This window comes from Lactuca sativa, chromosome 1 (assembly GCF_002870075.4).
Source record: "Lactuca sativa cultivar Salinas chromosome 1, Lsat_Salinas_v11, whole genome shotgun sequence".
Classification (NCBI taxonomy): Eukaryota; Viridiplantae; Streptophyta; class Magnoliopsida; order Asterales; family Asteraceae; genus Lactuca; species Lactuca sativa.
This window is the reverse complement of record NC_056623.2, coordinates 4,667,377-4,682,850: the sequence shown is the minus strand read 5'-3', so window position 1 is coordinate 4,682,850 and position 15,474 is coordinate 4,667,377. Positions and strand designations below refer to the sequence as shown.

Sequence of the window (15,474 nt, the reverse complement as noted above, 5' to 3'; positions counted from 1 at the left end):
AAGGTTCACCAAGTATTGGTCGCTTGTAGTTGGAAGTATAAAAACGGATGGACCATATTGACATGTTCTTAAAAAAGACAAATCCTGTTTAGAAGTGATAGTGAAAATGGGAATATGGAAATGTTTCCATAGGTGGAAGTTATTCCTTAAATCTATGTAAGATTAGAAAACTAAATGCAAGAAGGATGTTCAAAGGAATGTACCTTGAATTTGAGACTTTGTCTCCATGGAATTGCTCTCCATTAGAATACTTTGTAATGTCTGTTGCCAAGTCTCTATGACTTTTGTGCATAGCCATTACAAGAGGTCATTGCATATAAGTTTAGAATCTAACATATTATAGTAAATGTCAAGAATTTGATATTCTTACATTTACGATAAGGATTTAGAATTGTGAAATGAGCATCATTGAAATGTTGTCAATTGAACTATTTCGCAAAGTAAGGATCATAAATAAAAATAGTGTTCATGTTTGGAGCATGGGACAACTATTGTTTTAATTCAAGTATTAAGTTAAATATTCGAAACATTATACAATGAATAATGAGTAATCATTATGAGACTCAAAAGTTTTGGGGCCATATAGGATTATTATTCTTGTGTTTGACTTTGCATGTTTTGACTTCCCGAATAACTAGGTCATTCAAACCATCCACATTCGATCATACTTTGGAAGTAGGTATTGAGGCAAAAGTGTCATGAATGGGTTTGTAGTTTGTCTAAAGGCATTTAGACATAGCACAAGTTTGCTTGCAGTGTTCATGAGTAATCCTATAATAAGATTTGAGTATTGGATTCAACCCACGCTCATTTGAATCACTTCATGGATTTTATCAAGAGTGATCGTGAGATGATAATATCTTATATTCTTGAAACCAAGACATGTGAGTTGTAGTTTACAAGTCGGTTTCACATTGACGTATGTAAACGCACCAGTAACTTGGTGTTATAAAACATATTGTTATGTGTGATTTGATGAGTAAGTACAAGCGAGCATTTGAGTCTAAGTTTATCCATTCCTTTTACCCTTAGAGGGATAAAAGCGATTTATGTGGGCCCCTCTATAATTTAGTGATGACACCCATAAGTGCTTGGCCAAGCCTGGACTAGTTTGATTTGTTCAATTAGTCAGTTGTCATAAATCGGAAATCGGGAAACAACAGAATGACAGAGAGAATGATTATAATCTATGTATCATGTCCATATGATATCTAGAATGGAGGAATATATGATCCCCTATCTAATGGACGCGTTATTGCCTAGGTCAAAGTTCGACATCGACTTTTAAGAGCTACGATTGCTAGTCGAGATTTTGGAGTCGTACGTGCAATAATGGTTATTAGACTTATCTAAGTGCGATACTGTTGGATTAGGTGTCTAATCTCATAAATATAATTGGTATGTACTTGACCTGAGAGTAGCATGGTCCATTCGGGTTGCATATCATCAGGACAAATTGATAGGATGGATACTTGAGTAAGAGGTTACTTATGATTTGTTAATATATTATAAGTTCTAAAATATTAATATGAAATCATATTATTTAATTAGTATTGATCAAGAATTAATTTGGAATTAATTTTGTGATCAAAAGAGATTGATTAAATATATGGGGATTGATTTGGTAAATCAATGATTCTTATAGTGTGGGCCAATAGTTATTTAGGATGGGTTAAACCAATATGGTAGCCCATGGATAGTCCATGGAGGTTTAACCCACGGAGCCTAAGTAATATGAAAGGTCATGGGCATTAGGGTTTGCATGAATGTAACCCTATACCTTGCCACACTATAAAAGGAACCCATTAGTCACCAAAATCGGCCCCATGCATTCCAAGAAGAGTGGTAGCCGATTTTGTGTGCAAGTAGCCTCTTTCTCAAGTTCTCCTTTGTCCTAGGTATGTTGTGAACCGTTTGAGGTGCAACATTTACGACACTAAGTTCTTAAAGGCCAAAACTACAAGCTACAATAAAGAGGTAACTCTATAACTTAATTATATGTTGTTTATATCAATTGTATGTTAGTTGTAGGCTTAACGCTTTGGAAATAATATTGCATGTATAATTAGAGAAAACATTGTCACGCCCCCGAACCAGAACGGTGGAAACGTCCAGAGGCGTGTGACGTTATTGAGCAGTATCATAACAATTGTATATAATTGAAACATAGAAAAATCCAAACATCATACATCAATATAACAAGCTTACATTATTTTACATCATGTTTATGTTTTCAAGTGTACACAAAAGAAACATCAGTAAACAAATTTCCAAAATACAGCAAAAATAATCTTGAGTCCGCGATCCATAACCTGCTTATTGATTTCCTGAGAATACAAGTCGTTTGAAAAGCGTCAAAAAAAATATGTTGTTGAGTTCATTAGCATTTTCGTATAAAATTTTGTTGATAGTTTAGAAATCCAGAAAATCCAATATTTTCTTATCAAATAGTTGTAATTCTTGTTTCGAATCGAGTATCGTTGCATGTATGTCTTAATTCATCGTTTTCGAAATCGTACAAATCGTTTCCCCAGAAAATCCTACATTTTTTGATGTGTAAAATAGTATCTTTGGTAAAAACATAACACTTGTGTGGAAAAGTCTCATTGAGATAGTCAAAAATACTTGATTTTCAACCGAAGGTGAAATCTGTATAAATACGTTTTTGATGTATTCTAGTGAGTCGTTATAACCATACTAATATGAAGAAGTGCCTGTTATGACGTTCTTCAGGCATCGGTTTTGTTCAAGATAGTTGTCACCCTAGACTGGTCGGTCTAGCTGTAGCGAACAGCGAAGGTGCGGGGTGTCAACCCCGTATAGATCGATACACAAATTCCCGCTCCCCCTCCAGGAGACTCTGGTTATAACTCTTACAGGATCTTAGGCATACACTATTATATATACGTAAATCTACTGTGAAGATTTGTCTGACTAGAATACTAACCGACTTTTGAGCAAATCATGAAAACCATTATTTACTAATAAATAATAATAGTTGTAGTCGTAACTAGATATTTTGTTTCGTTCGATTCGTTTGTTGGAATCAATCCGTTGTGAAACATTTATCAAAATGACTCGATATTATCAAAGCCAGCATAACTACCCTTTTTCTTTATAAAACACTATGTGTGACTCAATTTGTCGGAAAGTGTCAAGTTATGTTTTGCGTAAAAACTATGACTTGTGTGAAATTATGACAGCAGCTTTATGACATACAAAATTTTCTGTCATAAAGACTCTATTTGTGTATTTTCTTGTCGCAAATATTAATATCAAATATTTATGAAATACCCCCTGATAGTTTGCAAAAACAATCATTTATGGGGCATAAAGTCCAAAACTTTGAAGATCCTAGCAATTGTGTCAACTTATATGTGTATTTCAACAACTTTTTATCTTTAGATATAGAGATATGAAATAAGGGGGTATGATTGGACATATTCAAAACCTTGGGAGGCTCTTCTTGTACATAAAGCATTCTCTATGTGGTGGTTTTGTAAACATTTCTAAGATTTTCATATAATTTGTGAACTCACGTTAATGAAAAATTTGTTATAATATAATAACATCTTAACACACATACTAAACATACAAATACATGCAATTATCCAAGTATTTAGACAATATTTGACTTGTATTCTCCTCCAAAAAACAATAAAAATTTAGAAAAAGGTGGCGTATGAAGTTCACATTTGTTATCTTTGCTGGGTGATTTGGAGAGTGATGAGGAAGTTTCCAAGCTCCAAAACTTCGAAGATTCTTAAAACTTTAGAGGATTCTAAGAATAATTTTTGTGTGTAAATATAGTGAAATCTTAGAATAATGGGAAGAATAATTGTTTAAAGAGGATAAAATACTCACCAAAGAAATCTGGGAATTTCCCTTGAATGGATGAACTTGAAGCTTGAAGGTGTTGAGAGTGTTCTTGGGAGTTTACTGAAGGTGGATGAGAGAAGTGGGACTTGGAGAGGAAGGAGTTCACGTATCTAAAGGGAAGGATAAGGGTGACTTGACATTTGCATGGAAAGCTGGTGGGTAAAGCTTACTTTCTTATGGATAATGTATGTTTATCTGGGATTTGCATGGGAAATGAGGAATTAGCATCACATCATAAAGTCAAACCCCTTTATCCTCTAAAAATCTCTTTAAAATCTTGGGTATTATTTTATATAAATATGTTTAAAATAATTGATTTTGGCATAAAATAGGGGTTTAAGGGGTCTAAGATATGAAAAATATGAATTTGGTAAGATTTCCAACGTCAAAATGCCTTAAAATGATGAAATGGTCCGGAAATGGCGCAAATCCGAAGTCAAAATGCGAATTTCGAAGTCCATGTGAAATTTTCGGAGCCATTTATCACATTCTGAAGCAAGAGAGTGTAATTCCGAAGCCGCTTGCTCAGGTCCGGAGGGCTCTTCTCGGATTCCGAAGTCATTAGCATTTTCCGGAGTCAGTAATGCAAAGTCTGAAGCATCCCTTCGGCTTGCGAAGCCAGCTGTCCGGTCTAAGGTGCGAAGTAGCGTTGTTCCGGACAAGCGAGGAGATCCGAAGCACTCGTTAACCCTTTCGGATCATGCGAGGTCCGAAGCAAGCATTAACCCTTCCGGAGCACGCTAGATCCAAAGCAGGGGAAGTTCCAAAGCCATTCCTCTTTGTTCTTTAGGAGGTGTCCGGGCTAAGAGGGTTCCGGGCGAGAGGTTCATGACCAAGAGGGTTCCAGACAAGAGGTTCAAGACCAAGAGGGTCCTTTTGGGTTTTCTCCTTCGGTTTTGGGTTGTTTTCGACTGGGGAAGGTACATAGAGAGATTTGGGAGAGATTTCACATACTTAGAGAGATTTGGGAGAGATTTCACATACTTGGAGGGATTTGGGAGAGATTTCACATACTTGGAGTGATTTGGGAGAGATTTCATATACATGGAGAGATTTGGGAGAGATTTCACATACTTGGAGAGATTTGGGAGAGATTTCACATACTTGGAGAGGTTTTGGAGAGATTTCACATACTAGGAGAGATTTGGAAGAGATTTCACATACTTGGAGAGATTTGGGAGAGATTTCACATACTTGGAGAGATTTGGGAGAGAGAGATATATAGTGGGAGAGATTGAGAGAGACTTTGATGATAGCCCTTATTAATGTTTTTCTTCGTAGACTAAGGACTTTAGACTTAGTTACATACCATTTTGAGTGTTATACACCCCCTAAGGGTACTCAATAGTACTTTATAGAGCTGTTACTTCCCTAAATCAGATTAGGGTTTTAAATTTTGAACATTTGAAGCTTTCAAGTGTTACTTTGCATTAGGATTTATATTTGTACATTAGTAAACATAAGGAAATCCCTAACATATAATACTAGTTGAGTTGAACAAGTTGACTCATTGACCATCACTTGACATTGACTTGACCATAAGCTTACCGGTTGTCACATCATCCCCCGCTTGAGAGAATTTCGTCTCGAAATTTTGCTTTGAAGCAGTATTCAAGGTTTATAAGTGGGGGTACTTCTGTATCATTTGATCTTCACGTTCCCAGGTGAATTCAGGTCCGAGTTTATCACTCCAACGAACTTCTACAATTGGGATGCGACTTTGATTAGTACTTTTCACCTCTCTGTCCATGATTTCAAGCGGTTCTTCCACAAATAAGAGATTCTCGTTTACATCGATCTCTTCTAGCGGGATTACAAGGGTTTCATCCGATAAGCACTTTTTCAAACTTGATACATAAAATACGAGACGCACGCTGCTGAGATCAGAGGGTAGTTGCAGCTTATAGGCCACCGGACCAATTCGGGCAAGAATCTCTAATGGTCCGATGTAGCGCGGGTTTAACTTTCCTTGCTTCCCGAAGCGGATCGTCCCTTTCCAGGGAGAGAATTTTAGTAACATGCGGTCTCCCACTTGGAATTCCAGCGGCTTTCGTCTTTTGTCTGCGTAACTTTTTTATCTATCTCGGTACGCTTGAAGTCGTGATCTGATCTAGACAATTTTCTCGGTTGTTTCCCGGATGATCTCAGGTCCTGTGAGAGTGTTATCCGGTAATTGCCCGCTTGCCATATGGGTGTCACCCACCTCAGCCCAACAGAGGGGCGATCTACATTTCCAGCCATACAAGTGGGTATCCCAGGCTTTGCCAAAATCTATTACGCATGCTCTGAGCATGTCCGCTAGAGTCTGAATTGTTTGCTCGCTTTGACCATCTATCTGGGGGTGGTAAGTAGTGCTCATATCCAATTGAGTTCCCAATGCCTTCTGGAGCGACGGCCAAAAACGAGAAGTGAATCTACTATCCCTATCCGAGATAATAGATATGGGGACTCCGTGAAGTCTTACTACCTCCTTCAGGTATATTCGCGTCAGCCTTTCCATCTTGTACGTCTCCTTTATTGGCAAAAAATGGGCGGATTTTGGCAATCGGTCAACGATCACCCAGATAGCATCTAGACCGCCTACCGTCTTGGGTAATTTTGTTATAAAATCCATTGTTATCCTCTCCCATTTCCACTCGGGTATTTCGGGTTGCTGAAGTAGACCTGAGGGCTTCTGCTACTCCATTTTAACCTTGGTACAAGTGAGACACTTGCCAACGTAAGTAGCAATCTCTGCCTTCATATTTGGCCACCAATAATGTTGTTTGATATCCAGGTACATCTTGTCGGAACCAAGATGGATAGAGTACCTTGTTTTATAATCCTCATTCATTATTACGTCCCGAAACCTACCGAACTTTAGTGTCCAAATTCAGTCCATAAGGTAATAGGCTCCGTCTTCTTTGACCATCAGATTCTTTTCCATTCCACGCAATGCCTCATTGGTGACGTTTTCCGGATTCAAGGCTTCTTGCTGGGCCTCTTTGATTCATGAGGATAGATGGGAATGGATGGTCATCGTCAGCGTACTCGGCGACCCGAGTACTCTTTTCGACTTAAGGCATTGGCTACTACATTTGCTTTGCCTGGGTGGTATTTGATTTTGCACTCGTAGTCGTTTAGCAGTTTGACCCATCTTCGTTGCCTCATGTTCAGTTCCTTTTGACTCAGGATATGTTGGAGGCTCTTGTGATCTGTGAAGATGGTGCACTTAGTACCATAAAGGCAGTGCCGCCAAATCTTTATAGCGAAGATCACAACTCCCAGTTCGAGGTCATGGGTGGTGTAGTTTACCTCGTGGGTCTTTAGTTGTCCTGAGGCGTATGCTATCACCTTTCCTTGTTGCATAAGCACACTCCCTAACCCTTGGTTAGAAGCATCGCAGTATACTACGAAGTCCTCCATTCCTTCTGGCAAGGATAATACCGGAGCACTATAGAGGGCTTGTTTCATATTTTGAAGGCAGCTTCTTGTTTATCATTCCAAAGGAAAGGCGCACCCTTATGGGTGTGAGCGGTGAGAGGCTTGTCAACTTTTGAGAAATTTTGGATGAATCTTCGGTAATAACCGGCGAGGCCTAGAAATTGTTGGATTTCGGTTGGGGTTCTTAGGGTTGTCCAACCCTCTATAGCTTTGATCTTGGTAGGGTCCACATGTATTCCCTCTTCACTGACTATGTGACCCAAGAATTCCACTCTACGAATCCAGAATGCGCATTTTGAGAATTTCGCATAAAGCTTTTTTTCCCTCAACGTTCCCAAAATCTGTCGTATATGTTGGCTGTGCTCTTTCTTGCGCTTAGAGTAAACGAGTATATCATCGATGAAAACAATCACGAAGTTATCACGGAATGGCCGGCAGACTCTGTTCATTAGATCCAAAAAGGTTGTTGGTGCGTTTGGAGACTGAAACGCATGACTACAAACTTGAAGTGTCCATAATGGGTTCGGAAAGCAGTCTTTGGGATATCCTCCTCTCGGACTCTTAGTTGGTGGTATCCAGACCTCAGATCTATCTAGGAAAAGTAACTGGCTCCTTGGAGTTGGTCGAATACATCATCAATTCAGGGAAGAGGGTATCGATTCTTGACGGTGAGCTTGTTTAATTCTCAGTAATCTATGCACATTCTAAAAGACCCGTATTTCTTCTTGACAAACAGAACCGGAGCTCCCCAAGGTGAGAAACTCGTCCTGATGAACCCTTAGTCGAGAAGCTCGCTCAATTGATAGATAACACTTGCATCTCGGTAGGAGCTAATCGGTAGAGTGATTTGGCGATAGGAGTGGCTCCAGGTACAAGATCGATTCGGAACTCGACCTGGCGCTCGGGAGGTATTCCAGGCAAATCCTCAGGAAATACGTCGGGAAAGTCACGTACTTCAGGAATATCGTTGATGCTTTTCTCCTCCTTCGTTTAATCCATAACATGAGCAAGAAAGGCATGATTCTTTTTACGCAGTCACTTTTTTGCTTGGATGCAAGAAATGAGTCGGAGGTTTGAACCAAGTTTATCGCCATAAAATATTAGGGTTTCGTTGTTGGGTAGGTGAAGGAGAACGGCCTTCTCGTGACACATAATTTCAGCACGGTAGGGGCTTAACTAATCCATGCCAACAATCACATCAAAGCTCCTAATATTAACATGCATCAAACTGATTGGGAAGGACTGATTATTTAACATTAGTGTGCACCCTACATAGACGTCGTTGGTTGATTCGGTTTTACCGTTGGCCATCTCGACTGTATAATTTTCATCAATTTGTGAGGATTTTGATTGAGTAAGTGTTTGAATTTATGGCTTACGAACCTACGTTCAGCACCACTATCAAATAAAATGCACGCATAAGAGTTGTTGATGGGAAACGTACCAGTCACCACTATTGGATCTTGCACCGCTTCTCCTTGCCCCATGGTTAAGACCCTTCCTGCGTTTTGATTGTTGTTCTTGGGGCAGTTGCATTTAAAATGGTCGGTTTCCCCACATCCATAACATGTGTGGCTGGCTCCGGCGTTGTTGTCGTTGGATTGTTTGTTTTGTTGCGGGGGCATCTTGCAATACCGGATGGTGTGTCCCTTTCAATTAAAGTTGGTGCATTGGAAATCCTTGCATGCCCCATAGTGGTGATAGTTACACTTGTCACACTTGGGATTGGATCATTCGCATGTCTTTACTGGCACGGTTGTGGTTGAGGCAGGGGCGATTAGGGCTAGTGCTGCTGGAGCAGTAGCGGAATGGACTACTACTATCTGCGGTTTCTTGGATGGCCCTGCGTTCTGTCGTCCTCTTCACTTGTTTCCCCCATTCTTCTTGCTTCCTCCTTCCTATTTGCTCTCTACCTCGGTTGTTTTGGTACTCTTCTTATCACTGTGATCATAAAGTTTCTTGGCCAGACACTTTGCAATGTCATAGGTCTCGGGTTTTTAGGCAATTACATTACCCTGAATGGGGGGCGTCAACTCCCAGATGAATCGCTCGACCTTCTTTCCTTCAGATGTTATCATACCAGGACACAGGAGGGATAGCTCGTTAAACCTTGAAATGTACGCGTCAATGTCTGAATTCTGCACCGTAAGGTTCCAAAATTCCTGCTTGAGTTTTTGAACCTCTCCTCGGGGACATTACTCTGCGATTAACATTTCTTTGAGTTCTTCACAGGACATGGCGTTTGCAACGGGAAGTGTCATGGCCTCGATATGACCGTTTCACCATAACAATGCTTGATCGATAAAGGTGCAGGCAGCAAATTTGACCTTACTCCCTTCCGGACATTCGCATATCTCGAACACTGATTCGATCTTCTCGATCCATCGCTTAAAGGCTATGACTTCCCCGCTCCCGTTGAAATTGTGGGGTGTTGCATTGGAAAATTCATTGTAGGTGCAAGTCCTCGCAGGTCCTTCATTTATCCCTTGGTGGGAGTTTCCCGTCCCTTGACCATTACCACCATTATTTTCGTTTTGAATGTGGGCTAACGTTGTTGTTACTGCAGCTGAGACTGCCGCTTGAAAAGTTGCAGAGTTCATTTCCGGCTGGGGCGGCGGTGGTGGCGTTATGTTGTTGTTCTTTCTGATTGGTCTCCTCGGCATCTTTCTGTCATGGATCAGAAGGACAATGAGTATCCAATGCATTTCGCCTCACGATTTCTTGATTATAGAATAGTATCATTGATTTGGGTGCATATGAACAAGTGTGTGTATAAATTCAACATGTAATAGTAGCAACAAAGCACACAATGGGTAACACAACATAAGAAAATACATATCCGCTTTTCATTGATAATAATTTCTTGAGTACATGATTTTTTTTGCCTTATAATAGCATACAATACACACAGCGAAATAAAACTAACACGAAAATACATAGGGTAGTGCATAGAAGAAAGTCGATACGGTAGCTAGTGTATAGATACTAGTCGCGACGAGTCGGTTCTGGTGGTGCAGACGATGAGGTAGACGCGCCATGGAGCTCATCTAACCTATGTTCGGTGATTTGCATGCACTCCTCCAAAGCGGTGTGTCACTCCTGGTATTCTCTGACCTCTGCTCGCGTAGTGGCAAGATCTTCCACGAGTCATTCCATCGGATATAAGTCTCACTCTAGCTCTCGCGTGCGAGTATCCGTGATCTGCATAGCCGCCCGCATCTGCATTACTCGGTTGGCGGTCACTTGAGTTTGGGCACTGATGTCCCTAATACGTCTGACCACAATAAGAAGTGTTCGATATGCTGGTCCTCCATGTCGAAGATCGTAGTAACCTTGGTTCATCCCAAACAGTGGTTGTTGCCCCTGGCGTCGGCTCATCTCTCGATATTGTCAGCCCAAGGAGGTGTAGGGCCATTGTAACCCATCCTATGTGGTGGTACCCTTTCCATGTAGGGAGGGTAGATAACCTCAGACTCTGCGTCCTCTTCCTCGTCATCTTCATCAATGTCCTCTTCTTCGAACTCTATCGGTTCCTCGGGATCCTCCATGGGTTCCTCGGGGTCTTCTTCTGGGTCTTCTTCAATCCAACCTCCATTCCCATGATTGGGAAAGTAGGGGTCTCCAGGGTGGTGAAATCCTTCGAAGTCGTATGTGCAAGAATGAGTGAGTACGAGAAAATAAACAAAATGTCAAAATACTCCTATAGTATTTTACTTATTTTTGGGTTGGTTCTCAAAACTTTTGGATGCCAAGTTGGGAAACGCTAGACTTGTTGCAACACCACTACCACTCCTGAACACATGTTGGTCATATCTCAGATAAATATAGTTGATCATGCTATATTTATTCCAGATATGATTACATAACTGTCCAGGTTTGACTGTAGTGTTCAACCCCTGAGTTATTTTGTTTTACTTCTTGTTATGATACGATCCTACCAAGTATCTATTCTTTTAGTCAGAGTGTTTTAGTCCCATTATATTTATAGTTGTATATCATGTATGGCTAGATATACTGGTTCACTATAAACAATGCTCTGATACCAATCTGTCACACCCCCGAACCAGAACGACGGAAACGTCCGGAGGCGTGTGACGTTATTGAGCAGTATCATAACAATTGTATATATATGAAACATAGAAAATCCAAACATCATACATCAATATAACAAGCTTACGTCGTTTTACATCATGTTTATGTTTTCAACTGTACACAAAAGAAACATCGGTAAACAAATTTCCAAAATACAGCAAAAACAATCTTGAGTCCACGATCCATAACCTGCTTATTGATTTCATGAGAATACAAGTCGTTTGAAAAGCGTCAACATAAAATATGTTGGTGAGTTCATAAGAATTTTCATATAAAAACTTTGTTGATAGTTTAGAAATCCAGAAAATCCAATATTTTCTTATCAAATAGTTGTAATTCTTGTTTCAAATCGAGTATAGTTGCATGTGTGTCTTAATTCATCATTTTTGAAATCGTACAAATCGTTTCCCTAGAAAATCCTACATTTTTTATGTGTAAAATAGTAGCTTTGGTAAAAACATAACACTTGTGTGGAAAAGTCTCATTGAGATAGTCAAAAATAGTTGATTTTCAACTGAAGGTGAAATCTGTATAAATACGTTTCTGATGTATTCTAGTGAGTCGTTATAACAATACTAATATGACGGAGTGTCTGTTATGACGTTCTTCGGGCGTTGGTTTTGTTCAAGACATTTGTCACCCTAGACTGGCCGGTCTAGCTGTAGCGAACAACGAAGGTGCGGGGTGTCAACCTCGTATAGATCTATACATAAATTCCCGTTCCCCATCCAGGAGACTCTAGTTATAACTCTTACAGGACTTTAGGCGTACACTATTATATATAAATATATGTACTGTGAAGATTTTTCTGACTAGAATACTAACCGACTTTTGAGCAAATCGTGAAATCAAGAAGATTTCATTGTACATGTGATGAGTTAAGAAACTCTTTGATCGTTTAGATCTTTGAACAGGTTAATCACAAAAACGATAAACAGTAATATCAAACACAAGAATGAATCAAAATATGTCGAATGATTCAATAGATTCAAGCCTCAGCAGAGCTCGATAAAGAACTTCCGCCGTAGAGGCTATTAGGGTTACAAATGATAAAGATAATATCTTTCAAAATAATCGACTTCTAAATCTTACGTACAAAGATGCATGCAAGCATCTATAAATACTAAACCCTAGAAATAACTCACGGATGGACAGGCCCAATCCGGAGACAAAATGGACTAAAGAGCGAGCCCAAGACGCAACACCTTTCAGACCCAACAATCTCCCCAATTGCGTCAATTGGAGCGAGACTTCTACTTCGGCTTGCTGGGACCAGCTGCAGGAACTTTGTTTGTGGTATCAAACAGACGTGGAATGAGGGAAAGGATGGTCTATCTAAAGCGAATGTACCACTGGATCATGTCATCAAAATTCTTCTTGTCATCTGCTAAATTCTGCTTGCATCGATGAATGATTCCCAGAACATGTTCCAAGCATGTAGTGGTGTAAAGGTGCTTATCTGACAAGGCGAACAGGCATTTTTGGCCTTCGTTCCTTGTGAACATGACAGAATTCCGCTTCGGGTCAATTCTTCCCATCTGCATCATGTTCAAATCACTACCAGAGCCAACAGGAGAGATAGTAGGCTTCTTCTTGAAGATACTTGCAATCTCCTGATCCATCTTGGCAACCTCCATAATGTAGCATACAAACATTCTTTTGAAGTAATCGATGATTGGCCCATACTCAGCTTCATTGGTGACGAGGATGCTATGCAAAATAATCCAATCATGTGGATTCAGGTTGGGAAGATCAACAAGTGATATAGCATGTTCAGTTTTAGCAGAACCCCTCAGCACTTTGAACCGAACGTTCGTGAAGTTGCCCTCACGAAACAGTTTGAGGACCCGAACGTTGATGATCTTATGAGCACTCCATGTCTGATACTGAGGTTGAGTAGACCTCAAATAGAATTCAACAAGTTCCCTATCAACCTTTGGGTGAGGATGAGGAACATCAGCAATATTATCAAAAGCATGGAAGATGAAGGCCTTTCGGGTCAGTGGCTTATTGAATTGAGAATCGACAGAATTGATCCGATCCAAAGAAATCACTGGTTCGAGCCACAAGATGTTGGGAGTTTCAATTGCTTCTTTTAAAAGCTTCTCGAGAGTCCACGGAGGAAAAAGAGTTTTCCTACTCTCAAGAAGATCATGAGCCTCCTTCATTTTTCGTTCGTTCACCTCAAACTCTCTGGCAACGCGAACGCTCATGTCAGCATCTTTTTCCCAGCCTTGTTTCTTCAAGAGATCAGCGATGGTCTCTTTATCATCATCATCACTGTCTTCAGCAATCTTCCTTCCTTTGTCTTTGACACCCGAACCTGAGGCTTGACCTGCTGGAGGAGGTTCGGTTGCTTTAGTTTCTGTGGAAGTGGGAGGCGGTTGAGACACATCTTCTCCCCCTTGTTTCGGATGGGCCACGAACTCAAGAAGCCCTTCAAGTTTGCTTAGTAGGGCAAGGGCAGGAGCAAGCTTCTCTGCTAGAGTGCGCCTCACAGAGTAGTTCAGGATAGGATCATGTGCTTCGATGATGTTGGAGAGGGAAGCGTGGACATCCGAAACACATGATGAGATAACCTCACGCTCAGATCAGAGAGAGGCAACTTCCTTTTCTGATTGAAAAAGATGAAGACTCTTGACCTTAAGAGCAGTAGTCTTCCGAGCAAGAGCATCCATCACTGAGTTCTCTGAAGCGAGATCTTCTTGCAGCTTTGTCAAACGCTCCTCAATAGTCGCCTGGAATAATTTGTTGTCATCATTGAGAGACTGACGAAGACTGGCAAAGGACTGCAGTTCAGAGGCAACTGAAGTGGCCAGCTTGTGGACAAGAGAATCAAGCTTCTCTGCATTGGAGTGTGCGGATCCCTATAAATACTCCAAAAGAGAATTAGCATCAACAAATAGTTTTTTGACTTTTTCGGTCGCAGCAGCATACGCCTTGGTAGAGGCGTCAATAGCAGCAGTGGCAGAGATGATGGAGGCTTCATGAGCCTTGGTGAATGTATCAACAAGCCCCTGAAAACCAGCCTCTGAGATAGTGGACCGAGAGGAAGAGGAGGAGGAAGCAATGAGACTATCGATTTTCTCATGTAGTTCCTTGAGATGCTTCTTGGTGACTGGAGCATCATCGTCATCATCACTTTGCACTTGATACGGACTGTAGTAGACCGAGTCAAACGTCATGTCCTCTCCTCTAAGAAAAGGTTCCTCATCTTCTGCTGTTTGATCAGGAGATGAAGGCGACGGTGGGGTAGGTTCAGGTGCTGAAGTAGGAGCCCCCGTATCAGATACATTGGTTCGAACCCCAGCGGTGGTTGTTGTGGTAGCTTCTGTGAAAATAGGAGGTGGGACAGGGATAGATGTGGGTGGTATTTGAGTAGCGGAGGTTATGGGGGGAATGGAAATAGAGATGGAGATTGGGGGAGGAGAGACAGGGTTTAGAGGAAATAGGTACCTCAGGGGAAGGTGAACGTGGAGAAGTATTACCTCGAAGGGACTCTTCTGAGTCTGAACTCTCTTCCTCAGATTCACTGGAGGAGGAGGCAAGAATAAGTTTACGCCTGGGTTGAGTCTTCCTCTTCTTTGGTGGAGGGGATTGAGCTTCCTTGGAAGGTTTGCGCTTCTTTGGAGAAGGACCCTTCGCTCCTTTGACAACTTTCTTGTCCTTTCCCTTGTCTTGTTTCTTTCCCTTGGGAGCAGGCCTGTCAGCGTCATGAATGGATTGGATCATTTCAGGAATGAGCTCTCTGGGACCTGAGCGATGAAACTCCTTGTAAGTTCTGATGATGCGACTATCGTTTGGAACACACCCATACATTGACTCAGGGATTGAGCCAACGAACTGAAATTTGGAGGAATCAGACACTATGATCTTCATAGTGTGCAAAGTGCCTATCAAGGAGAGTGGAGAATCAGCAACAACAGGGACATGATACTTGTCCATCGCCCACTTTGTGACCAGCGTCCAGAATCTGGCATAAGAGATTTCAGAATGGCGAGAAGTGGACGCAAGGCTCTGAATCAGCTGCTGCCATAGAACCGATCCATAATCGAGATTGATGTCGTGGTACAACCCATA

The 15,474-nt window shown here is 41.0% G+C and overlaps 1 protein-coding gene across 1 annotated transcript; it reads right to left on the bottom strand.

Annotated features, from left to right (window-relative positions):
• Positions 1-13,985: 13,985 nt before the first annotated feature.
• On the bottom strand, positions 13,986-15,273 carry LOC128126289 (uncharacterized). Its single transcript, XM_052764032.1, has 3 exons — positions 14,883-15,273; positions 14,565-14,725; positions 13,986-14,261 (listed from the first exon to the last, which is right to left on the bottom strand). The coding sequence occupies exons 1-3, from the start codon at positions 15,271-15,273 to the stop codon at positions 13,986-13,988; spliced, it is 828 nt and encodes a 275-aa protein (XP_052619992.1).
• Positions 15,274-15,474: the final 201 nt, after the last annotated feature.

What these genes read in the sequence shown, in the direction of transcription:
- LOC128126289 (XM_052764032.1), bottom strand. Translation starts at nt 15,273, where the DNA reads ATGAAGATCATAGTGTCTGATTCCTCCAAATTTCAGTTCGTTGGCTCA. An exon ending in CTCAGAAGAGTCCCTTCGAG is followed by an intron (nt 14,726 to 14,882) that starts GTAATACTTCTC and finishes CTATTTTCACAG; the next exon opens with AAGCTACCACAACAACCACC. An exon ending in AGGACATGACGTTTGACTCG is followed by an intron (nt 14,262 to 14,564) that starts GTCTACTACAGT and finishes GAGTATTTATAG; the next exon opens with GGATCCGCACACTCCAATGC.